The sequence below is a fragment of the Ammospiza nelsoni genome, chromosome 5 (genome assembly GCF_027579445.1).
Source record: "Ammospiza nelsoni isolate bAmmNel1 chromosome 5, bAmmNel1.pri, whole genome shotgun sequence".
Classification (NCBI taxonomy): Eukaryota; Metazoa; Chordata; class Aves; order Passeriformes; family Passerellidae; genus Ammospiza; species Ammospiza nelsoni.
This window is the reverse complement of record NC_080637.1, coordinates 39,649,814-39,676,489: the sequence shown is the minus strand read 5'-3', so window position 1 is coordinate 39,676,489 and position 26,676 is coordinate 39,649,814. Positions and strand designations below refer to the sequence as shown.

Below are 26,676 nucleotides of genomic sequence, written 5' to 3'. Positions count from 1 at the left end.
TTTGTGGTTATTCATTTATTAGTATGTCTGAGGAACTGAAAAGGTTTATACAGAGTTCTGTGGAAAATTAAATTTTTATGAAGAACTGGCCTCTAGCAAACTGTGCTTTCATTCTTTACTCTAGAGAGGAAGCCGAGGATGAGGTCTTGTTTATACTATCCCTGCCACAGCTCGTGTTGCCATACACCCTCCAGCTGTAAACAGAGCAGATGGAGTGTTCTGATTGTATAAATGAACTTATTTGGCCTGAACAGAAGCACTCGCCCAAGATCAGGACAAGGAAGGCAAAGTAAGGGTCAATGCTGTGGCAAAAAACTTGGGGATTCCTAGCACAGTGAGGGAGCCAGGGACTAGAAGGCCCTGCAGGACTCCTTGAGTCTTAAATATCAACCGGATGATACAATAGCCATCTGCAGAGTAGTTTCTTGATTCTGCCACTTGTATGAACAGCTCCTACTGCAACTTGGGAATTACAGTCTGTTGCTGCTTGAATATATTAGTTTTATTCCCATTGGTTTCAGTTGCTGTTCATATCTCTGCCACTATTTTATTTATTTATTATTGCTTGCTTTCCTGCTTGCAGCTCAATGCACTTTTAAGAGCTGCTTCATTTTGCTGGAAAGAAGACCTTACTGTTAGAAGGAGGAATGCATTTCCTGTGTTTATAGTCACAATGTTATTTTGACATAAAGGTGGGCATGTCCCATGTTGACAGTCCAAAACTCTGTAAAGGAGGTGGCAGCAATCACAGCACTGAAGGAGAGCGCACGCACCACAGAATACAGACCCAGCAAACACTAGATTGCCTGTATGAAAGTGTAGCATGCAGCTCTCCACAGGGACTGCTATTTGTTTGTCAACTCAGGTGGCTGTGATGTCTGTCTTTTCCCATTCCAGTTGATTTACCAGGAAAATTGATTATGCATTATGTGGCTGAAGCCAATTATCTGTCATGTTGTCTCTGCCTTGTCCCTCTCAATTTACTGCTTCCTTTTTTATACTTAGTTTGTAGCTTCCTTTGGAAAGAAGGCATATCATTTTGTGCTTTCACACAGTAGGATAAAATAGGCCTTGAGGTAGGGTTTCAGTTGCAAATTTATAAAAATTACTTAATAAAAAATTTTTTTCTTTGCATGAAGTGTTATAGCATAAGAACTGAAGGGAATTTTTTTATTATTTTCACTTGGATCAGCCAAAGACAATATTCAGTATATTTGACCTCAATGAGAAAGCATTTCCAAGTATTGTACTGCTGATGGCAAAACTTTACAAACCTCTGTAGGCATGGAATGATCTATAACGGTTTATTAATATTTTAAACCTACATGAAAGTATCAACTTCGTGTCAAGTTTTGATAGTTTAGTTCTTTCCCCTTCAAAAGAGGTTTAGTAGTGGACTTCTAGGCCTGACTGACTTTTGAAAGAGATGTCTGAAATCATTACACTGAGCAATTCTGGTTGCTGGAAGGGAATGCATACGTTGAATTCAGCTTAAACCTGTTGCTCTCTTCAAAGTCCCCTTTGCTATTTGCTCAGTATTTATAATTGTTGGGTTGAGCCATAAATACAGCTCCCCCATGCTGATCTGTCTGGCTCAGGAAAATAAGGTTTTCTGTTATTTTAGAGAAGTCCATGTACACAGTGAGGTGACCCTCAACTGACACAGCCATTTATCTGCAATAAAGGCCACCCACTGGTCCTCTTGGTGTTGAGATAAATTCCTATGATAGCTGTGGCTACTTCCAGAATTCTTTTTTAAGCTTCATGCATTTATCATCCTTGTCTGTCTTCTCTGAGCTTCATTTCATGGTAGAGGTTCAGTGAGTAATCACACAGAATCAGCAATATTGTAAATTACACCAAATATTCTTGGAAGAACAAAAAATCAGCAATTTGTATGTGCATTTCTCCCTTTTTCCTTAACAAGTCCAGTTAACCACATGCAGATAATAAAGGTGAATTTTCTAAAATTCATGTTTTCGGTCAAGCCTTCTGAAATACAGAAGTCTAATAAGAAAATGTCATCAGCAGATAAAACAAAAACTAGGATGCTCCACAGAGTAAGGGTGAAGAAGGCATCAGTAATATGAATGATTCTGTCCATTATCTCATTATCTTTCCGATAAGCAAAACAAAGATCTGTTTTTTAAATGTTTTACAAAGATATCCATGAAATACTATTCACTTATTACAGAGGTCTACAGAGAATAATTTAAAAGAAATTTTATTAACTTTTTATTGAAAAATTAGGATATATCTAATTTCCTAGGCATAACATTTTTTGAAGGTCTAGTGAATGGTACATGCACGTATATTCATATAGACAGAATTTTTAAAATCTCCACATGATTTGTAGAAAAAATTAAAATCAAGTTGATTAGTACCCTGAGGCAAAGGAGAAAATAAATCTTTATGCAAAGCTCAACATGATCTGAGGGCAAGCATGTTTTCAAGTATTTTATTTCTATGGTTATGGGCTTACTTGTCTGTGTATCTCAAGTGCAAAGATGGATAGCTTTTTTTATGCCCTCTGTTTTTGCAAAATTTCCTCATACTGTTCTCATGCCTGAGAAAGTGGGGTTTATTGAGCTGAGAAAGAGTTTTGATATGATTGCAATGCTGTGAGATTTGGTTTATTTAGAGTTTGGGGAGTGAAGGGGGTTGGGGTTTTTTCCATAAAGGTCTAAGGGGATAATGAACATTGAAATGCTGTCACTGCATTTTAATTATTTTAGTCTTTTTTTTTTTTGCTTTTCTTTCTTTTTTTTCCCCACTGAATGCAGCTGAAAAATAACTCCAAAATGTAAAGAATTTAAGTACATAGAATACATTTCTTTCTTAGTGCATAAGACATATATATTTCACTTTAAATAAAAATGATTTTCTCATAACATTGCTAATAAAATTTTAGATAATAAAGGCTGGAAATGGAAATTTTAGCCAAGACACAGCTTTACAGAATATTGAAAACCAATTGATTCAAAAAAAGATGAGAAGGAAAAGAGGTGCTGCAAGGTGTTCTCTCCAGTTCTGTAATATGAACTGATTTTCTTGCATGCCAGTAGTGCTAAAATAGACGACTACCTACATAAATATCTTTAGGACTTTTAGTAATGTGATAGTTACATGCTAAATATAGCGCAGGCAGAAAGCATTTTGGCACACCAAGTCGGATTTCCAGTTCATCAAGCAGGTCGAGACACCACAGAGGGCTGTGCCCAAGTTTACTGAAGCATTCATTACCTTTCCAAACTGGTTTGGCACCCAGGGAGGGATCTTTCGTGCCAGATTACCCACAGACAGTTTACAGACGAGCTGTGAGAGAGCTGTGGTGTGTGTGAGAGCGCTGAAGCTGGGCTGAGTTGTGGGTGCATGGCTGCAACTGAGACTGTGTTTTGTGGGATGTAGCCATCAGATGGAAACAAGACACTCTGGAGTCTTCTCCAGAGACCACTTTGTTTCTTATTCCTGGGATTCTTTCATTTCTCCTTGTCACAGCCCTTGTCAAACAATCTAAATTTACAAGTACTGAGCTAGGTGTCTGCCTGAAACAGATATAGCCCACATATTTTGGCTGTATGCTAAATAGTTTCTAGACAATTATCTTCTTGTGATGACACAGATTTTAGGGCTTCAGACTGAGAGGATTATGTCTCTAAATCAAAGTTTGTGAAGTAAAACATGATTGATGTAATTAGCTGGTTTCTTCACTGCACTTGACTAAGTCCCAGTAGTTGTTTTCTAACCAGTGGGAAAGCACATACATTCCCTAAAGAATGGAGAACTGGTGAGGTATCATTTTCTGCAGGATTAATGTGACTATTATAGTCTAAGTTTAGCTTTATATGAGATTTAGACATACCTGCTGGGAGTATTTAATAGTCTGTGTGTGTGCATTTGTGATTGTGCAAAATTTCACTAACATATTACCTTAGAAAGATAATTTTTACTTTCTATCTCCTTCATATGACTCCATCGTATTTTGTGGTGGTAGCTGTAATCTTAAACAGAGCTCTTCTGAGCAGAAGAGCTCAAAGTTGTCACATATACTCTGTCCTGAGCATTATCACGTCTATTGTTACTATCTTGTTTATTTAGTTAACAGTAGACACAATGTAGGAAAAAGGGACAGATGTAACATTGAATTGGTGGTAATGTGGTAGGATAATGAACTTCAAACAGAAACAGGAGCTCTGCAGCACCTCAAAGGCAACTAGAGTTGTTTGAAGTGTAACTTTTGTTTACAGCAATAGACCTGGATCAGCAAATATAATTTAGCTTTGAAAGTGATAGTCACACTTCAAACAAGCCCAACTGTTTCTGAACTATGTGTGTGAAGACTAGGTAGCACAAGTTCCTCTGACACAATCTTGTAGTGAATATTTTAAATAGAACTTTTAAAAATTAATACATTTCTGTGTTTGTCAATTTCTGATTTTTCCTTTTTCTGGAGAAACATGGATAGTGTTAGGTGGAGTCATCTAAATTATATGAAAAATGAACAAAACTTGTAGTTACATATGATGTAGTTTTGATCTGAGGTGATCATACACCTGCTTGGGTAGGTCTGGCAAATCATGCAACGAAACTCAGACATGTGCATGCATTTGTCATCAGAACAGATAAGTCACTACTTAGAAGTCATGGGCTGCATCCCAACTTTGGGGTACTGTTCTTCTGGAAGTCATGATGTTCTCCTGCATTGCACATGCCCTGTCAATGCCTGAAGGAGCAAGTAACAAGATGTGGACAAAGATGCATGAATTGCCTGGACTCTGAGCAGAATCTGCCTCTGGACCACCTGCCTGCCCAGTGGGCAGCTAAAGAATGTATTGCTGAAGAGGCTGTATTTTGATGTAAATGTCCTATTTATTGAACACAATCACTGGAGTCCCACAGAGATCTTATTAGCAGAATTTTTTCTCATGTGTTGAACTACTGCTCTGTTCTGATCTGGTTATTAAGAGATACCCCTGCTCAAATTAAAGCTTAAACAAGATCATGTGACAAACTCAATAATACAGATTTTATTAAACAGTAAATGCGAGTGGAAGAGATGGAAATAGGAGGGGGAGAAGGGGAGAACACAGAAAGAGACTTTGAAAACTTCCAAGTGTTTTATATCTACTACCCTGTACTCTTAAAAAAAAAATAGATGCCAGTGTATGAATGTTAACATTTTAAGATTTTTTTTTGTTCCTTTATTTCCATCAAAGGCACAGAGATTAATAGGATCTTTGTTGCTTATGCAATTTCTAATAGAGAATACACCATTCTTTAATTTGATTTTCTTGGCATCTGTAAATACACTGTATATTTTTCTTTAGGAAAAAGTCTGTGCTAGTAATTACCAGTTCATCATATTTCCTGATGAAGAACATCTGTGTTTTCACCTTGTTTTCACCACTGAAGTTTTTTAATTTTATTGCAGTAGTACAACAGAATGAAAGATTGCTGTTAAAAACATCCGCATATGAAATAAGATTCAGTGCATATCCCAAGAAAAATTGGGATTCCTTCATGAGATACATACTTGTAATTTGTGATTAGCTAAGTCTTAGCCAGACTAACTGGAAAGAGAGCAAGTCAATATATGAAGGAAAAGTCATGTTTTCAGTTGCCAAACAGAAAGCAGATCAGTGAAATCCACGGCTTAAATTATCTCCAGCACACGCATCAAGAAACTACTATCTGTAAATGCAGTGTATATATATATATATATATGTATACATGTACACTATGTATATGTATACAATATACATTGCAGTCATCTAAGTTAAAGGATCTGCAAATAAAGTGGAATTCACTGCTGTGAAACCATATATATGAGTTCATTTTCGTGGACTCAAAAAATGAAAATATCTTCCAAATGTCATTTATGCTACATTTGTCCATTGCAACAAGACCCTAAGCCCTCCCAGACATTTGCCTCAGTTGTCAGTGAAGGTGTGTCACCACACCATTCCTGCATGGCCAGCCTTGTTGCTGAATTATTCTTACAGAGGGTTTTCCTAACACTGCACTGAACTGCTTTGGCAGCAGTTTAACCTTGTTGTGTCTTGGGACATTTCTCTCCGAAGAACCAAACGCCCATAAGGCTCCAGGTGAGCACTAGCACCTAGAAGAATGGGATAATTATTACCAATTTATATTTTTCATTTTCAACATGGTATTTTGGAGGGGCAAGGGGGATAGCAATATTATTGCCCCCAGGGTTGCAAGTATGAAGTGATCACTGGTCACCAGTTGTATTTGGGAGTTTTATTTACTTCTCACGATGAAGCTTTAGTTCTGCTGGGACAGGTCAGGCCACAAGAAGCCACCTAGAGTGCAGAAGAGGTATTTTTTCCAATTGTCTTTGTAGAAACCCTACAGAGGGAAAAATAAAAGGAATTCAAAGGTGCAGTTCCTTTCAACCCAAAAGATATAAATGTATGTAAAAGATATAAATGACAGATCAATCACATCCTGAAAGGGCATTTATTCACTTTTGCTCCTCTTGGGTGACCAGCTTGGATGCAGAACATCTAATATTTGCATCCTTAAGGATCCATTAGCAATTATTCTTGCCAGGAAAAGATCAAATATAGTTTATGCAAAAAAAATCAGTTGGTGGATAAAGTCATTTAGTAGATTCTGTAAAAATCTTTCACTGAAAAAAAAAACCAAAAAACCACTTCAACTTTTAAACTTTTTTTTTGTTAGAATCTTGTATGATTAACACTCTGAAGTTTGAAAGTTATTAAAAATAATAGAATTAAGCATTAGAATTTGCACTTCTTCATCCTCTTTTCTGTAGTTTTACACTTATTAAATTCATGAAAAAATTGGAAACTGGAAAACAACAAACTTCTGGAAGGAAAATTAAATAAATTTAAAGTATTAAATTATTTAACATTAATTATTTGGTATAAATTCTGAAAGGGTAAAAAGTATGATTTTACTGTGTAAAATCCCTACTGTGTAGGGAAGGTTTGGTTCTGAATCAGAACAGGGGATTTGCTGACCTAGTAATAATAACTGAATGTGTGATCATGGATAAAATTTACCCAGAGACAATGCTGAGAAAGCAGAGAATGAGACAAGTGTCAGGACAGTTACAGAAAATGAGAGAGAAGAAAAGGTCATGCTGTGTTTTGTCAAGTTTGCCTGGAAGAAAACAGCAAGTTGCTCTGGGGAGAAGTAAATTGAAGCTAGGAAAGTAAAGTTTGGAAAGTGAGTCAGGGATGCTAAAAAACAACTAGACAAGTGCTTATTCCTGGTCACATCTCACAGCAGACACCAGGGAGAGGGTATTCTCATGGGGGCACTGGCTCTGTGCCAGGCCCAAACCGTGACAACAAGGAATCTGGAATTGACACCAAAGAAAGCTGCACATTCCATATCCACTATCATAATAGAAGACATATTCTCTTTATTGGTAGGTCTGTGTTGCTTCTTATAGTCACCCTTCCTATATCCTCTCTGTCAGGATTTATTTTAGGTTATTTCTTAGGGCCATGTACTGACCTCAATCTGCCTTGTATTGAGGGTTGTATGTGTGCATTGATGTGCTGAAGCCATTGTACAGTCTGTAAAGCACTTCAGTAATTTGCATATTGTGCAGGCTTGTTCTTTTTATAACTTTGTGTTTATTTTAAATTTGGGGGAAAAGAAATGAAAAAAGTAGGATGGTAAGTATAAAATCAGACTGTGCTGGCAGTGGGAGGTTGTAGTCTTGTATTTCAATGCAGCAGTTTATCATGTGCTTATGCTACTGCTCTGTGACCATTTCACATTTTAAATAATTATATATCTGGAAAAATAAATAACTGATCAATTGGAATAAAATCAGTCCCACTTTCCATAAAGTTATTTTTAAAAACAGTCATAGTCTGTCATTTTAAACCAAATTTTGCTCTTTTTATTTTTTGATAGATGAGAATTTTCCAGCTGTAGAGGAGTAAATTGTCATCTGTATTTATGCAGTATAATATTTAATCAATAAAGGCATATTGGTATAAATATCTTTTATGCAAAAAGCCATAACTTGAAAATGATGATAGGCTGTAGTCTGCAACATAGCTATATCTGGAAATCATTTATTTACTTTTAGAAAAAGTGAATATGAATATTTGTAAAGCAAAGGCATTAATTATTAAAGGAAAAAAAGTTGATAGTATAATTCCCCTTATTACATAGCTGACTCACTTCCATGCTACAGTAGTATGATTTAAGCAAAAAATCACTACAAACCAATGAGACTCTCATCCCACTTCTGGAAAGTGTGCTGCCATCATGTTGCACGTGAGTAGTACTTCCACAGAAACCAGTCCAGTGTGTATAGTAAAACATTCTGAATACACATTGTAAGCCAGTCTGCGGTTTCCTCATACACTGTATATAAGATTATGAACTTTTAAAAAGTCACACACCTGAATTACACATTCAGCTTTATTATGTTTGCAGATGTTTATGAGTGATGGTTTATCCCATCCCTTTTCAGTACTAGTCTGACAGATGTTTAACTTGCTTAAAGACCCTCTGTGCCTCAGTGTCCCCATCAGTTAGGAACAAAGCACAAAAGACACAATTGGTGTTATTTGAAAGTTGCAGGGTGTGTCATTCACTGTGATATCTGTTCCAAACCAAACCAATCTAGTTTACACGGTCTGCAAGACAAGAGACCTTTAAATTTTCAATCTGCCTTTCTTAAGGGAAAGAAAAGAGCCTTTAAGTTCATTGTTTTTCATAAATATGGGAGAATGGTATAATTGGATTGGCTACGTTATAATAAAATATTTAAAAGTTTTAAAAAGCTATATTTTTATAATTATTAATGTATCTGCTTTTTTTGAGGGGTGAAGGCTGTCAAGTCCTTCAAAGCCTCAAGCTTTTATCAGGCTTTAGCCTGATACTAGGGATTACAAATAAATAAGGTGAATTTTTTTCATCTTCTGTCTTGTGCTTGAGACAGTTTCTTAAGATTTTTTCAATTTACATCTCTTATAATCTGAAGAGTCGTATAGAAAACAGGAAGTTCTAGATTAAAAAAGAAAAAAATCTGATTTATGCCTTTTTCCCCCCTTTTTATTCTGTTTTATTGTTACTGTAACTATTTTAACAGATCAAAATAATAGATAGTCCTTGATTCTAAAATAGGTTTAGCTGGTGTCATGCAAAATTGTAAATTTTAAAATTTACAATTTTACATGGCAAATTTGGGAAATAATGGAAAATAGTTTTGTGTTTGACTGTGTGGTACTGATCAGAGAGTAATACATGGATCACTCTTTGTGTTTATATTGCTAAAACCATATTAATTTTATTCATATTATTATTGTCTTAGATTCAAGTGAAAACTACCATGGCGTATTTGTGCCCATATCTTCTGTCTCCAGTGTCATATTTCTTCCTGAAGTAATCCTGTGTGGGAAAATCATTGCCAGAATCTGAGCCATTGCCATAATATTTATGTTGTTGTGGAGATTCTCTTTGACTTCAAAAATCTGGTGGAATTATTCTTTATGTGATGTACTAGCAAAAATTAGGCAGATTACATCAGAAGTCCTGAGAGTGGTGGGTTCTTCCCATTACCTTTGAATTTCCCATTATCTAGAATGACTGTCACTTCAACTAACATGTAAGTAGATGCGTTTTAAAGCTTCTTTCTGACTGAATTTTGAAATATAATTTTGGGTACTGTGGTACTCTTGTTCTAAAAAATCATGAAATAAAATGATGCAGCTAATGGATTTAGGTGACATTTCTATAAAAATCAGGTCACACAGGTCACAAAGCAACACTAAAATGTTTATATCCATATCAATAAGTTTGAATTATCTTAATCAAATACATAAATTTATTTGGCATAATCCTCAGTTCTCTATTATTATTTTGAGTTATTTTCTAGAAATAAGTTTTTGGGCCTTTTTTTGTGGGTTTTTTTTTTTTTTCAGGTACTGAAAAGGTATCTGAGTGTTTTTCTGTTTACTCAAAAAAGCATTTATATCTCTCTTACTCTGGGAACACAGTCATCATAGTAAATTACTTATTCACAGTAGCAGGCCATGCACAGAGAGACTACTAGCCTGAGATGATTTCTTCTACCCAGAAGGGGATGGCTGAATATGTAAATATTTGCAAGACTTAGTTCAGAATCTGATGTAGATTCAACTGACTATTTAAGGAAGGAATTCTTGATGAATAGCTAATGTAATAGTTCTGCATTTGCCCAATTTTATGTTCAGTGAATGTATTGGAATTATTAATTCTTATAGATGTTTACATGGGCTCTGAGCCTCTGAAATGTTTTGCTTTCTTCCAAGAGCATTGACTGTGTGCTTCTGTGTGGGTAAATGGCTACACATTTCAAAACTTCAGTCACTGCCCACATTTCTGAAAACAAAAAAACATTAAAAATGGGGTCTCAAGTCCACAGTGTTACTAAATGTCATGGTTTTCAGCCCAGCTGAAGGTGAAACACCACAGATCCACTCACTCAACCTCCCCTCTGTCATCCCTCCACCCTGGTGGAATGGGGAGAATTGAAGTAAAAAATGTTGGTTGAACAAGAACAGTTTAATAAGTGAAAATAAAGTACAATACTAATGGTGAATGAGAATAAGAAAAGGAGTAAGAATAAGAATGTGAAGAAAACAAGTGATGCACGATGCAGGTGCTCACCTCCCGCTGACGAGTGCCAGGCTCCTCTTCCTGAACCCAGATCAGGATCAGGCACCCTTTCAGCAGCTCCTACCAGTTTGTATACTGGGCATGACATTCTGTGGTGTCTCTTTGGTCAGTTCAGGTCACCTGTCCCAGCTGTGCTCCTCCCCAGTTTCTTTGGTATACCTCTTCACTGGCAGAGCATGAGAAAAGGAAAAATATGGGGCCTTGACTTAGGATTAACACAATTTAGCCAAAAATTAAAACATCAGCATGTTATCAACACCATCCTCATTCCAAATCCCAAACACAGCACTGTAACAGCTCCTGGGAAGAAATTAATTCTACCCTAGCTGAAAACAGGAGACTCAGTTCTCTCTCTCACCTAACAGAAATCTTGTTGTCATCTTAGAATAATCAAGAAGTGGTTGGAAAAGACTGTAGAATCATTGAGTCCAATTCTTAACCCTACACTGCCAGGTCCACGACTAAATTATGTCCCTAAGATCCACATTCACGTGTTTTCTGAACACTTGCAGCGATGTTGATTCCACCACTTCCCTGCTTAGCCGTTTCCGAACATCCGCTCTATGCCTCCCCAGGTGCCACTCTTTGTCTTCCTTTGTCAATTCATGGAACTCTCAGGTTGTGGCACTTAAGCATAATTCCCACATTTTAGATGTCTTATGGACCCCTAAGCAAACCAAACCAGTGCTGGTAAATCCTTGATAGCTTGAAGCACAATTAATGTCTCTGTAAGAACCACTGGAAGAGCCGCTGTCTGTGAAGAAGAATTACTCCTTATCTGTGTAAGCGAGGTCTGAGTCACAGTAACACTCAGTTCATATTAAAGCCAAAGTAGTTCAACGTGGTGTGGCCAACCCACATCATATGGCAGCTAATTTTTTTGAAGGGGTGGTTAAAAAAATAATTCCAGTGCCTAAAAATATGAAAAACAGAGACTAAATCAGTTTTTATTACATTTATTTGTGGAGAAGTACAGAAAACACTACACAAACATCACAGTGTAAACGACTGATATTTTTAAGAGATTAATTCAGAGACTATTCTACGGTTTTGAAAGTTTTGCTTTTTCATATTAATGGATCAAAATTTTAGTCCTGAGGTCCAATCAGATTTCCATTTTTTTTACTCAGATCCTGGTATAATACAGTATTTCAGGGTACATGTCCAACCTAAAATTTATGTGCAAATGAACTCTCATTTTGAGCAGTAATGTAACAATGAACATTTTGGACAACTGACACCAAACACACATGTTTAAAACAGAGAATCATGGAATCATTGAGTGACCTGAATTGGAAGAGACCTTAAAGATCATTTAGTTTCATGGGCAGGTTTCTGTAAGCCCCTGTTTCTATAAGCCCCATCCAGCCTGGCCTTGAACACTATCAGGGATGGGGAAAATCTTTCATTCAACCTATTTTAGAATCAAGGAATATTTGTTATGACTTCTCTGTAGCAAGAAGATAAATAGTGAATTATGTTCAGATTTTTTTTTTGTACTTTGCTCTGTTAATAAGAGTCAGCAAGGATGAAGTCTGTGTTCTGCCAAAATTGCTAAAATAAATCCTTGGTCATTTAAAAGGCATGGAGAATTTCCAAGAACATATCCAGTGACAGAATATTAAGAAAGAAGATATCTTTTTTCCTCCCCCCCCCCCCAACAGATTGGATGAAAACTTAATATATAACAGGTTAAAAGAAGTAATTGTAGTAGGTAGTGATTTCTGCTAAGTGAATTGCATCTAAATATTTAGGAAAGCAAATTGGTTGACATAGCTTGTGTTGAATGTAAAATAGAAATTATAAACCCCTACCATTCCTTTTACGTGCAGATATTCGTTCACTCATTCATTCCTGAAATGAGCTGTGATTTAATGATGAAAAATCCAGAGGACAGATTTTAAGCTGAATCTCCTCATTGTCTCCAAAACTGAATTTTATGTGTTTTTAATTTAGGGGGGTTTTTTTAAGTTACTGTCACAAAATTTCAATTTTATTTCAGTATTTTTTGTGGGGATGATGAGAGACTGTGTTTTCATTTCAGCTCAATTTGGACTGGATCATATTCTGAACAGTTGAGCATCAGAGATACAAGTTCTCATAATTTCTGTGGCATACCTTCAACTTGGAGACAAGTTGTGTATGTTTATGTGTATTTGGTCATAGAAAATAAACCTTGCAGGCTTTTCTTTGGAACAACAAGCAATGAGAGCAGGATTTCCTGAACCAGCCCCTAGAGGCAGAAATTTAATGGAAAGATAGCTGTAGGATGCCTCCCCTGCCCAGTCCTGCTGCCAGCACATCTGGCAGTGCTGCCAGCCTTCCTGTCCTGATGGTATCCCACTCTCTCAGGCACCCTCCAGCCTCTGCTCAAACTGTATTTCAGCTGCTTCACCAGGGAAGTCCTTGAGTTTTGCTTATTGGTAACTCTTAGTGGTCCTTTTCATGGCTACAGATTTCTGTTGAATTGGTTTTCGAGGCTTAATTTCATAGGCCAAGTGTTAAGAGAAAAAGACAAGCAGCAGTTAAGACAGGCTCTGAGACTATGTTTATTCAGATGAGGAAAACAATGCTCGTTCTCAGGTTATTTATCTTGAAAAAATTGCAAACATCTTGATGTCATGGTATACTATAAAGCCACTGCTATCAACTGAATAATTTTCATGGAATTTTAATTCAGTTCAGTTCTTAATTAGCTTTATTGCCATACAGCTTCTATATGAGCTTTAAGAGTGCAGTTGTGCCTGTCAACTCCTATTAGTTATGCAACAGATATTACCTTCAGGGCTCCCAAAGTATGACTGACTGTCGTGGTCACTGACCATGCAAGATTTCTGCTGCAAACAGTAATTCCAGATGACAGTATTCCCTTGATCCCTGTATATTTATATGAGGGAATTGCATGAGCAGAGGTCATTATCATCACATGTCATTTATTACATAACTGGTGTTATGTTAAAACAAAAATATGCTTTGCTTGGCATAGAACCTGTGGGGGGAAAAAATGTTTCCTGGAGCATTGCCTGTTGGGATATCTTGGATAAATAAGTTATTTTAAAAATAAGTTTTACATATATTTTTGGAAGTATTATTTGAAAGTTGTGAGGTGTTATCCTAGTTATTAATTTATGAAAACAGATGTGAGAGAAATAATAACTTGTAAAGCTCTGGGGAAAACTCCATTTACTTTGAGACTTTCCCTGTAAAAGGCACATGATATAAACAGAAGGAATAAGGCCTCTTTCTGCTATCATTCAACTCAGAGAATTCCAAGCTCTTGATGAATGAACATCTCTAGTATTTCAGATGAAGTTGGCCACTTGAGTTCCAGACACATAAATAGGTGACTGCTTGTTGTAAGTGCTTGCACTGCAGGTATGTCAAAAGCACAGAGAAATTTCAGAGAGCAGCAGCAACAATTGAATAATTATAGGCTTGAAAGGACAAGGTTGACCATTCAAGTAGCAAAGTCTAAAACAGTGGACACAGGTAGCCCAGCTAAAGTAAATGCTAATAGATGTTATGAATATGAACTGAAGGTATTTGGAGGCTGAAACCGCATTATATTAGGTATGAGACTCTCTGGGAGCAGAATTTTGAGTAATGATTTGATTAAAAGCAAGGAGAACTTACCCTGATGACCAGACAAAATTACCCTAAGAATAAACTCCATGCTGCTCAGCAAACTAGTAGGAATTTCATTCCTTTGTTATTTGAGATTATATTAACCAAAGCGTTAGAGATTGTACTAGAAACAGGTTCACCTTGGCACAACAAAGATGTTTGATAAACATGTCTTTTTTTACTCACAAAGAAAGCAGCAAATGGTTTGCCGTACTGTAGTTCAGAACTCAAACTGTAAGTCACAGATGACATTTGTTATCCTTTCCACCACCTGTCACCCATCCGGATGCCCAAGCATATGCCAAAGTGTCTATTTTAGTTCCAGCTGAAACAATACCAAGAAATGAGAAAACATAAGCACAACAACGTACTCTATAGGTTACACTGAAAGTTTATTCTGTGAGACTCTGAAAGTATTATAGACACTAATCCATGTAAATTAGCAACAAGAGCTCCACCCTATAGGGCTGTAGAGAAGAGTTTGTGTGTGTGGTTTTGTGCTTCAGAATTCTCATTCAATGTGAGTTGAGATCATTAGCTTTTTATTAACTATGATTTTTTTTGTTCAGTCCATTACTTGCAACCTTAAGTACAGGAGATTTTCTAAAAAATCTGTACAGAATAACACTGCTGGACTGGTAGTTTCTGAATCCTAGTTCAAGACCTACAGGCAGAGGTTTTAATGATACTTTTGAAAAGGAAGGGAAGAGTGTTACAATATAAATCTCATTTGTAAAGCTAAGCTAAGGGTTTTGTCATCAAAATGTACTGTGTAACCTTAAATGTACCTGACCACTAGGATATAAAAAGCAAATACTGATTAGAAGGTAGGACACAAAACATCATTATATAGTTCATGTAATCTATAGCCAGTGTCTAAAACAAAATCCATTGAGGATATCAGAACAACATTCTCCTTCTTATCATGCAATTTGCATGGAGGTCTACTGTGCTTGCAGTTCTGGCTGCTGAAAAATAGGGAAAAAAAGCACTCTTAGTTACATGTTTTCAGACTAGAACTTGAAATTTATTTGAATAACTTTAAACATATATTACCATATCCTGTTAACTATTTAAAATCTTGACTGTAACAGAATGGGACTAGGAATACCCATGAAAGTTCTGTCGAACACCTATTTATTTCAGATAAAAGCTGCTTTCTGTAGCTTGAGGAGAAGCAGCAAACTAAGCCCTTTTGAGATCATCACTAGCTTTTGTCTTAAATAAGTAGATTTAGTCTCAGCTTCATCCTACTGGCTCAGAAGATAAACCACCTGGACATGTTTGTTGTTTTTTTTTTTAACTGCTTTCTCCTGGAGTGCAGTTTAACTGCTTACTTGTGGGGTGGTGGGCTCCTATGTACTGACTGTTCTGGTAAAATGAAAATTAACTTAGTATTTAAAAATATGTAAGCATCTTTGTTAAACAGCAATGCTGTTCAAGACATTTTTTTTTCTCAAAACACGATCACAGATTTTAAAGGTTTTTCATCCTTTACCTTACTGTATCTGTGAGATATGTAGCATCTTTTTACTATAGGATAAAAGGATAAAATTTACCCCTACAGCTTAGTATATCTTATGTCTGTCAAAATAAACAATATGGAGTAAAACCTTTTCCCCATTAAAATTAATGACAACTCTACAATTGCCCTTTGTATAGAGAAAAATTTATGTATATTGTTGAAGAGTTACAGCAATTCAAGACATTTTAATAGTAGTTTTGACAAGTAAAAGATGTTTTTCAGAATACCTATTAGTTGCATGCATAAAACTTAACATCAGGAGCAGCTTAAAATTCAGTTTCATTTTATGTTGTGAATTCGTAGAAAATTCATTCCAACCAAAAACTATTGTTCTGAGTCTTTACAGCCTTTCACTATAACAGCTGAATACATTTTAATGGTTAACTTCAATATCAAGAGTATTTTTTTCACAGCTCATATAGTACTTATGTAAATCTGATATTAGGTAGATTTTGATTAGTGAATACCTTAACTTTCTTCTCACATGCCATGTTGGAAAGGCTGCCCTACGGAGTGGCAGGAATGATCCTCAGTGGGTATGTTGAGTTGAAGCTCCTTATGTGTGAAGTGTGGTGTCTCTGTTGGGATGAAATTGGCCAGTTCTGTTCTCCTTCTGGTGTGATGGCTTCTGATAGCTTAGGTATGGGAGATGTTGCCATCATTTTGAGTCTTCTTTTGTTTCTAAACTTAAATCAGTAGTTACCTTTTATTAGGTATGTCTAGACTTGAAATTATTTTAGTAGATGCTGAAGCTTACATACGCTATTTTAGATTGTGTTGATGGTGTCTAAATATTATTTAAATCCTCAAGCTCTAGAATGCACACGGATTTGATTATCCTAGTGTTTACATCTTGAGTAACTTCCTGTATAATTTTATTCTACAGGAATTTGCCGCACTGACTAAAGAATTAAATGCATGCAGGGAACAGCTGCTTGAAAAAGAGGAAGAGATTTCAGAACTAAAAGCTGAAAGAAACAACACAAGAGTAAGTACATAGCAGATCTTTTCTGGATATCATGTGTGTTTAAACTTACATATAAATCTAGAATTTAATTTCTATGAATAAGAAGACAAAAAGTCCAGCATTTTCATGAGTAAAGGAGATTCTAAGTAGCAGGACATATCTACCATGCTACAGTCCTGAAAGAAATTAGTGTAATAGCTAGATATACTGCAAACAGTTACAATTACAGGAGATTTAGTATGTAACATGGTAAGATCATTCAGTTTAAATGTCTTTTAAAGCATGGGATTCATGCAGCCTTCCAAGCCTGACTAGCCTGCACATATCCTCATCTCTTAGCAAGGCAAAAGGCAAGGTTAAAACAGCCAGTTTTGCCTTGTGCCTTGGATTTAATCTGAATAAGGATGAGATGAAGGCTGCCACACCTACCACAGGCAGTCTGTTGTTTAGTCTACATGCAGCCTTGTGACCCTTGAAGAAAATGTCAACTGAGGGGGAACAAGGTTCAATCCTGAAATGTATCGTGTTCTGCTATAATCAGAAATACTATTCTGTCTGGGAACAAGAATATATGATACAGAGCCTTCTGAAAATTCTCAAATGATGGACAGAATTGTTCTCAGAATAAATAAATTGCATGTAAAATTGTCTGGGCAAAGGCAGCATTTGTCTAGAGGGTAGCAGATGAGACTTTATGGTGTTTGTGGAGATGTGTGAGAAAAGAGATGGAGTAGTCCCAGATCAGGTGGGAGTCAGGCTGGTAGTGAACATGCAAAATAGATCTCAGAGGTTGAACACCAAGGATGACTTCTAATATCCATATTTTGTTCTGTGGTCTGTGTAACTTTTCCTGTTTTCCTCTTCTTAATAAACTAATAGCACTTTGGGTGCTCAGCTAATATCTCTTCTTTGTCATCTAGTTTGCATTTTGAAGAGAATCTAACAGTATGTATGACAAAAGACCTGAGAGAGGGCCTTTCTCCCTGCTTTTTCTCCCCATCTGTAGCACCATAGAGTGCCATAGAGTTTAGAAATTCAAGGGAGGACAGATGAAATGGATGCCTACAAAGAGGCAAAGTTGACCCATCTACCTGTATGCTTTCCTGAATGTTCAGGAGATGATCACATTTAACACAAAGTTGCTAGAGGTGATGGTTTGGAAAATCTTATGGGAGGTATAGGTGAGACCTACTTTTTATCCCATTAATTGATTTATTAATTTTGAGAAACATGCAGAAATTGCACTTTATTTTCCAGGTTTGGCAAATCATGTCAGTTAAAGAAAACTCTGAAGACTTTCTATAGATCCTTAAATTATCAGTAACTTCTACATGTGTATTATTTTTGTATTTAATAAAAAAATGCTTTATCCATTTCACTCCAAAGTCCACTGAACACCAGCTTAATTTGTTAAAACTGCAGTGCACCAATATCTATGTGGGTCTGATATAAGCAGTGCAGACTAGCAAAAATTCCAAAGCAGCCTAGTGGCCTAAGATAGTCTTGTCAGAGAACTGTGAGAGAAAAGAAAGATGACTCAACTGCAAGTCATCTCCTAAATCAGACTGATCACTGCCATAGGCAGTTTTTTTGCAGAGCAAGAAGCTTAAAGATCATCCATTCCAATGTTTCTTGTGCTATGTAAAGGAAAAATCCGTAAGAGGTTTTCCAGGAGAACTAATATCAACAAATGGGAGTTACAGTGTTATAATCCTTGCAAGTCCTTGCAGATAAAATTAGTAAACGCCAACAGTGTGTTTTCAAAATGAGGATGAAGGTAGAGATCAAAATGTTTAGGCTATGAAAATATACAGGGAATGCAGATGTTACAGCAAACCAGGGCAAGACAGAGTCCAAATATTAATGGGGAAGGAGATAGAAAAAATGCCGAGACAGGCCTTGCCCTGACCGCTAGCATTTTCATTAATAAGTTATTACCCCGTCTTGTCATATTTATGTTCTTGCCAGGCGTTAAGCTGCCATATACTACAGCATATCCCTGAGCTAGCTGTAATACTCATGCTGTCTTCTATAGGGACACTCCTTTGGTAGGGAAAGATGAGCATTTTAGATGCAAAACTGTTTTTTTCAACACAGTCTCAATGATGTGCTAGTGAAGAGATTTCCAGCAGCACTCATTGGGAAGGCATTGCCTATAAAGAGGTGCTTAAGCAAACTGAAATTTATGGTGTTATTAGTGCAAAACAGCATTAATATTTTGTGGGGAAAAAAAATTGCTCCGTATTTTTTCTGTTGGTTTAGCAAGGATTTAAATAAAATAATAATATTTGGAGAACCACTGGTACAGTTTCACAGTGAGAAAATTAAATGTCTTCTCTCATATATAGATAATACATCTTTTACATTGATCCAATGGTCACACTTAAGCCAGCCCTAGCTTGGCTGTATTAGTGAGGTTCACCTGACCCCTCAGGACACACTCATGCATAGTGGAACTACTCATAACAACCACTTTGTTCCAAGTAGCACGTGCTGCTGTTTTTATGTGAAGATGCTCAGTTACAAATTGAAGCTTTTGGATTTTTTTTATCCAACCTTTTATCTCCTTGAGGTAACAGCAAAATGATACTGTCTGATTTGTCCTGCTTCAAACGGAATATTGGCAGAAAGGAATAAGAGTGGCAATTCTGTCAGGTCCTGAGTGCACACCAGCCCTTCAGGTCCCCTTTACATTTTCAATTTTGTCTAAGTGGCAGTATTTTTTTTACTCTATACCCCCACCTATGTGTTTCTTTATTTTCTGGCAACAGCCTCACACAGTTCTTGCTCATCACATAAACAAACAAAACACAAAATTGATTTCACATCCTTTCACTACTACACTTTCCCAAGCTGTAGTAGTAGACCTTGATGGTAACATGTATTAGAGAGAGATCATGGTGGAATTACATTCTTTGGACACATACACTTCAGATCTCAGCCAAAATACCAGAAACTAAACCTTACCCCAATATTTAATCAAGTTTCTACTCAATCCTTCTAGCAGCATTCTTAGGCGTTTGCTGTTGAATGTATATTTTTGCTGCCTATGATAATTAACTTTTTCTGACATATTACAGTAGAAATATTTTCATGTGAAGAACAAAGCTGGCAACTCAATTTATCAATACACGAGGCAGTGTAGAAAGTGTAGGAGCGCTGATTGTGTGGCGTCGCTGACAGGAAGCCAGGCAGGTTCTCTCTGGAAGACCTTTCTATGGGACTTGGAAAACAGATACAAGTGTACCTCAACAGAAGTTCTTACACTTATTTATCTGGATATTCTCTAGATAGAATGATCACATATAGCATGTAGAAGGATAGCCTCTTTTCTGAAGCTGGAGGATAAGTCAGTGTGATCTCGTATGTTATTTAAAGGAAATTAGAAAATAACACTACTTTGGCTGTTTAAATTAAAATGAAAATATTTTTTGTCTCAGTTTGTATTCTTTAAAAGTAGAAAAAAAATGCATGGGATTACCTTGTTAGATCAGAGTACTATTATGAGAAAATTTGGGGGTTGGTTTGGTAGCTGAAAAAAATAGGATATGCTACTGCTATTGATTAATCTGATTATGGATTTTTCCCTACGACAACAAAAAAGTGCCAGACACATACATGTGCTTTTAACGTAAAGCATACATTTTTTACTCAAATTGGTCTGAAATATTTTACTTCTAACAGTTTCGAAACAAAAAGAATTACACCTGTGTACATAAATGAAACAGCATTAACAGAGAGTGTCATTAACTCTCTTTTGCTTCATGCTTTAGGAGATGAAATACTTATTAAAGTGAACAAGGCTGATTTATATCTAATTTTATTCATATTTTATTGTCCCCATTCCTTATTGAATGGTTTATGAAACATCTTCAATTATGCACTGCAGTCTTATTATACCTGTAGATCAGGACTTAACCCTATATTCTATGATTCAAATTCCCTTCTTATTGAGGAACTCAACAGAGTTTTGAGAAGCTCTAAGAATATGTTTTATAGTGTGGTTTTACCTATTTTAGCTTGTTTTCTCATAGGTCCTTTTAATGAAACCAGTTCCATAGGTGCTGAAAATTAATCAAGTATTCTATTTCTTTTTTAAACATGAGGAATTCTTACAGTCTAAAACACTGTACATGTGAAAATAAGAATGTCTGTCTCCTGAAGTTCTTCAAATGGCAAAACATTAATTGAATAATATAAGTAATAGTATATATCATTGGCTCAACATTGTTCACAATCTTGTAGATTCATGTGTCTCTTCTTTAAAAAAAAAAACTTCTGTTAGAAAGTAGTGTAACAACAGATAGTAAATATAATATATAGTTATTCAATAACAATATTTTTTTATATCTGTCTTTTCTTAGGTAATCTGTGTAGCATAATAGTTATCATATTTCTATTCATTATTCTTATAAAACCCCTTTTCTTCCTATTACTTTATCATTACTCAATCATTTCATTTTCTTTGGTGAAACCTTGGTTTCACATATGTGTGATTTCTTAAGGTTTTGGGTTGCTTGCATTTTGGTTTCTGTGCGGAAGGACAGACATGGGACGCACTGCAGTAGTTGGGCTGCAGCTTTATTTTTTCACAGAAAAATTTTCACTGTTGATTAACCAGTGTAGCTGTTGGAGGTCACACCACTTGACCACAGGTGAAAAGTGGTTTCCATCACTGTGGAACAATGCTGAAGAAAATCATTGATTTTGTGACTGATTTTAGAGGTAGTCTTCAACACCATGTCAGCTTATTTTACTTGTCTTCTCTGCTCACACCAGAGATGGAGATTCACTGAACAATGTGAATTCTAAATATAGACTGAAAGAAAATTTGTTTTTTCCTGTACTGGTGATAAATTCTAAACTGAACCTCAATAGAGAATTGTCTTCTTAGAGGGTTACCTCATTCCTCTAAGGAATACCTTAAGCTAAGTCTGTCTCATTTCAGTAAAAGTCTATTCTTTTATGTTTTCTTCAGTATATTTAATTATTCATGATTCTCCTTTTCTCGCCATTACCATCTGCTGATTCTTTAATGTCTCCATTTGTTATCCTGCTGTGAACTTTATCTAAAAACAAATGTGTCAAAAATAATGAAAGTTAAGATAAAATATTTTATATTGATTAAAATCCAGGTCCTGTAATAGCAAACTCCACTGAGTCACTCTAATTTCAACTTATTGAGACATCATTTCTTAAAATGAGTGTTTAAAATGAGTGTTCTTTCATTTTCTATAGATAAATCAGTGTCCATGTAGTCATGATGGTATGGTGTAGTAGAGCAGAGTAAGTTATAATCTACACCAATGTAGTTTGTACCATTGATTCTAACCATGCTAAATTTCTGTTTGACAGAAATTAACCACTTTCATGATTGCTTTATAGGTGATTCGAGAAATAAAGGATGCTGGGTATATTCTAAAAATTTTCTCCTTTTATGTTCATTTAGTTCTAATGAACACTTTAAAGATGCTAAATTCATTCAAAAAATATGCACTAGAGCACTTTTCAGTCTTTAAATTATTATTTTTGTATTTTTTTATGCTTATAAAAAGCCTAGAGTTCCAGAAATTATCCTATATACATAAGATACAATTATCATCACAGCATCTTGAGCATCCTAAAATTTGCCCAGCATAAAACTCACTTGTCAGATTATTTCATAATTCATTGTCAAGCTTATGCTTTCCAGTAGGAGAAGCATGGAAATGATGCGTGGGTGATTCTGTCCTACCTGCTGCTCTTGATCTTCATCTTCTTTTCTCTGCAAGCTGCCTGTCCCTCTGAGTGCTTGACAACTGTAACAGTTTGACAGTGTGAGGGAGCAGAAAATGCTCAGCAGCCCATGATCACTATTAATGCCAGAGTTTATCTGCAACTTACTGAAAACCCTAAAGCTGTTTCTAACAATTCTTTTGTAGTTTAAATGAATTGCCATTGTTGTTACAATGTTATTTCAATGAGAATATCTTGTGCTGTTCTCGCAAGTATTCGGAATATTAATTCTTGAACTACATATGTGGAGGAAAGTCCTCAGCATGCCCACAAGTTACTGTGATTTCCTTCAGATGTTAATCATTGGTTGGACACACCATCATCTTCAATGTCAATCTTTTATGTTTACATTCCCTTCCCCCATCATTGTAGCCCTGAGACACTTCATAATTCTGTCAGCGTTGTTGACATTTCCACTTGCCAGGGAAACAGGGAAGATCTTTTTTAATATAACTACCCCTTTTTTTAGTATAATTTTATTGGGTAAAAGTTAAATAAAACAGCAGGTATTGTTATATGTCCAAAGTAGGGCAACAAAACTGGTGAAGGGTCTGAAGCACAAATCTTACAAGGAGCAGGTGAGGGAGCTGGGGGTGTTTAGCCTGGAGAGAAGGAGGCTCAGGGGAGACCTTATCACTCTCTACAGCTGTAGGTCAGGTGGGGGTCCGGCCTTCTCCCTTGTCAGGCAACAAATGATAGCACAAAAGGAAATGTCCTCAAGTTACACCAAGGGAAATTTAGGTTAGGTGTTAGGGAAAATTTCTTCACTAAGAAGATTATCTTGGTGACTGGATCCAGCATTGGAACAGGCTGCCCTGCTGCTCCAGGGAAATGTTAGTGTTGCCATCCCTGGAGGTATTTAAAAGATGTGTAGATGTGGCACTTGGGTACTTTGTTTAGTGGAGGACTTGGAAGTGCTGGGTTAATGTTTGGACTTGATGATCTTAGTTTTTTCTAGCCTAAACAATTCTATTATTCTGTGAATCTAGCATTTCATCAGAGCAAGGGTCCAGGGTTTGCTATCACATTCTCAGTCACTGTCAGATGTCCTGTCCCCTTAGGTTTTTTCCCTTTCAGCAGAACTGAGAGTGATGTTTCACTAAGAGACCTGGTTAATAGTACTCCCTGCTCAGCTAGTTTTGCAGTTAACAGTGCTCACAGAATTTATGAAGAAATCAAGATTATTTTTGTTGAAAAGCAAAACTAAATTTTTACAAATGAGAAACCTATGTTAGCATGCCTTCTTGAGCATTCCTAGAGCTGATGGTAAGGAAAATTCCAGTGTTCAGAAGTAGTTTCCAGAAGAATGAGTGACTGCAAATGCTTGAGTAAATAGGAACAGAACAGAAAAGGTATGAAATGTTCAGAAGCACTGCTTTAGTTCTCTGTGGGTCTTTTGACACAGCTGTGACAGTCTGTATACAGCAAAATAGGCAACACAGCATTTTGCACTTGATTTATGTAACAACTATGAAATGTATGCAGACATTGGAATATATCTTTTTCTAGTCTGAAATTATACTTCTCAGCTAAAAACAAGCTTAGCTGTTGTGTATGTTAAATGGGTGATTGTCACTGGTTTAGTATTATGTATTATGTGTGTTTCTGACATGGCAGTAAGGTAACCTAAATATGTTATTGGTAGCTCTGCAAAAGGCTAGAGTGCTGTACTCTTCATCTCAAATAGCAAACTCCTCCACAATCACTCCATTAGAAATTCTGAGTTCCCACCACTCTGCTCAATTCTTATACTTGAAAACATTGTTTAACTTGTTTTGTCTCTTCATCACTCTCTTTGATCTCCATTCTGCCTTTGCTTAGCAAGTTTCTTGTCTTCTGTCCGTGCTGACTTCACATTCCCTGTTGGGATTGTCAGTGTGAACCAATTCATAATGAGCTTCTGGATGTATGTTAGGAGGTTTTTTGTGTGTTCCTTATTTGTCTCTCTGCTACAGATTATGTGTAATTCCTCCTGTCATTAATATTTTTCCATGTCTAGATTTCCATGTCACCATCACTTTTCTTCTCTCCTAAACCAGATTTTTCCATTTCCCTTTTCAACTAAGTCTTGCATACAGGCTCTCAGACATCGCTGATCATCACAGCATTTGTCTGCAAGATAAGTCTTTTAAGGTAGTAGGACACCATATATGATAAATTTGCTCAGTTAGGCCAGAAAAGAGGTTTTTTAGATTTTAAGGTTTTGTTCCTCTGGACTGGTTTAGTGGGTGTCAGTTTGAACATTAGACAACTACAGACCTATGGAAGGAATGGTCTTACTAAAAAGTCAACTGTGGATCAATGTCTTCCCTTTCTTCCCAATTTCTTCAGAAATCTGTAGCCTTTTGGCTGAATTTAGAGTCATCCAGATGTAGCTATGATGCAGGGAAAGCTTTCTGCATAAAGAGAACTGATCAGGACGAGCCAGGCTCTAACCGAATCAGCCAGGAGGTGGGAATGACTGTGGGGAAATCTAAGTGCACAGAGTGGATTAGAGTCAGATTCTGGCTGCCCCAGGGCTATGGAGTGGGTCAGAGTTAGGCTGCACAGAGAAGGAAATATTGCTCCTTCACAGACTCTTTCAAAAGACAGGGGTAGAGAGTAGGCTGAAGAATTAGAAATCAGCTATTGACTTACTTTCCTCCAGCTTTCCCCCAAGATAAACAAGATGGCCTAGAAAAGCCACGACGATACAAGAATTTAGACCAAAATTCAGCAATTCAGTTCTATCTATAGATAGCAGTTAATTGTTTAAGTACTACTATGAGCAGAAATATTCTGTAAATATTTGGAAAATTTTCTGATCTCATTTAATTTGCAAACTTCCCACAGCCCCACACTGAATTCTTGATTACTTCATCATTAAGAGGTCTCCTCAAATTTGTGTGCTACTTTGGACTTCCTCAAATAATTAAAAATCCACCTATATCTGCTGTTAACCTCTCAGGGATGAGAAAGTGTCTGAATTTCTTGTTCATTTGCATTTGATAAATACAGGGCATGAGTTGGATTCAGAAATTACCCTCCTTTCTCGAATTGCAGGGAGTCATTATAACTCTCATTGTATTAACGTTGTTCACATACTCCTTCACTACTTTTTGTGAAGAATATATTGTAGCATAATAACCAGGTGCAAATCCTGACACGAGAACCATGTTTTAAACAAAGATGACACCAAACCATAATCATTCTTAATCTGACTTATATCAGCATACTACTATGTCTAGAAATTCATGTAAGAATAAAAACATTATGTAACTGAGAATAAGTATGGATTACAGATAAATAAATGTATTTACTAATAGTAGCTATATTAAGACCCACATCAAAGGAGAAATATTAAACAATTGTCCATGTAACTTTCAGATTTCCAGTTCAATGAGTTGGATATAATTGTTTATTGTAATTACAATACATTTAACATGCATTCTGATTCATGAATTTAGCTACCCTGATTTAACCTTACAGCTAACCAAGTCTCTTTAGTGTTGAGGTACTAAAAACGGCAATGGTAGCGCTATGAAAATAGACAAATAAGGAATTTTCTATACAATATCAACATATTTTAATTTTTCCTTTAACCTCAGAATAACAGTGGAAACTAAATATAAAATGTGTTTACAATGTGTTATTAGATTTTTATGGACTTCTCTGATTTTTATTGTTGATTTTTTAATACAACAGAGACAATATTTTAAAGGATGTGCTAGTGACAAGCAACATTAGCTGTGACAATTCTAATGAATTGTTTAAAAATCTAGTAGAATATACTGTTCACTACTACATATTTTGTTAAGCTCCTTTCAAGATAAATTGAAAATATATTACAGTTAGGCTGAATGAATTGTAAATTTATTTAATATTTTTGCATGATTCTTTAGACTGTCTTTGCATTTTTGGCTGTCAATAATCATCAATTACTATCACAAATGATATGTAAATATCTAATTAATTTAGTAAAATAGTGACCCTATGCTTAATGATTTGTTGTTCTTGCTTTTCATAGCAGAGTTTTAAGTGAAATCATGAGTGGGTATTCTATTTTTCTACCTATTCCATCTACTCTAGAAACATGAAATATTGCTAATAGTTCCAGCAATCTCTCCTACAA

At 36.0% G+C, this 26,676-nt stretch overlaps 1 protein-coding gene across 14 annotated transcripts in view; it reads left to right on the top strand.

The window, feature by feature from the left end:
- Positions 1-26,676, top strand: part of PPFIA2 (PTPRF interacting protein alpha 2) — a 293,070-nt gene that overhangs the window by 162,897 nt on the left and 103,497 nt on the right. For all 14 annotated transcript variants that reach the window (XM_059471825.1, XM_059471822.1, XM_059471811.1 and 11 more), the window contains one exon: positions 16,710-16,811. In XM_059471825.1, the coding sequence (XP_059327808.1) occupies positions 16,710-16,811 (102 nt within the window). The remainder of the gene's footprint in view (positions 1-16,709; positions 16,812-26,676) is intronic.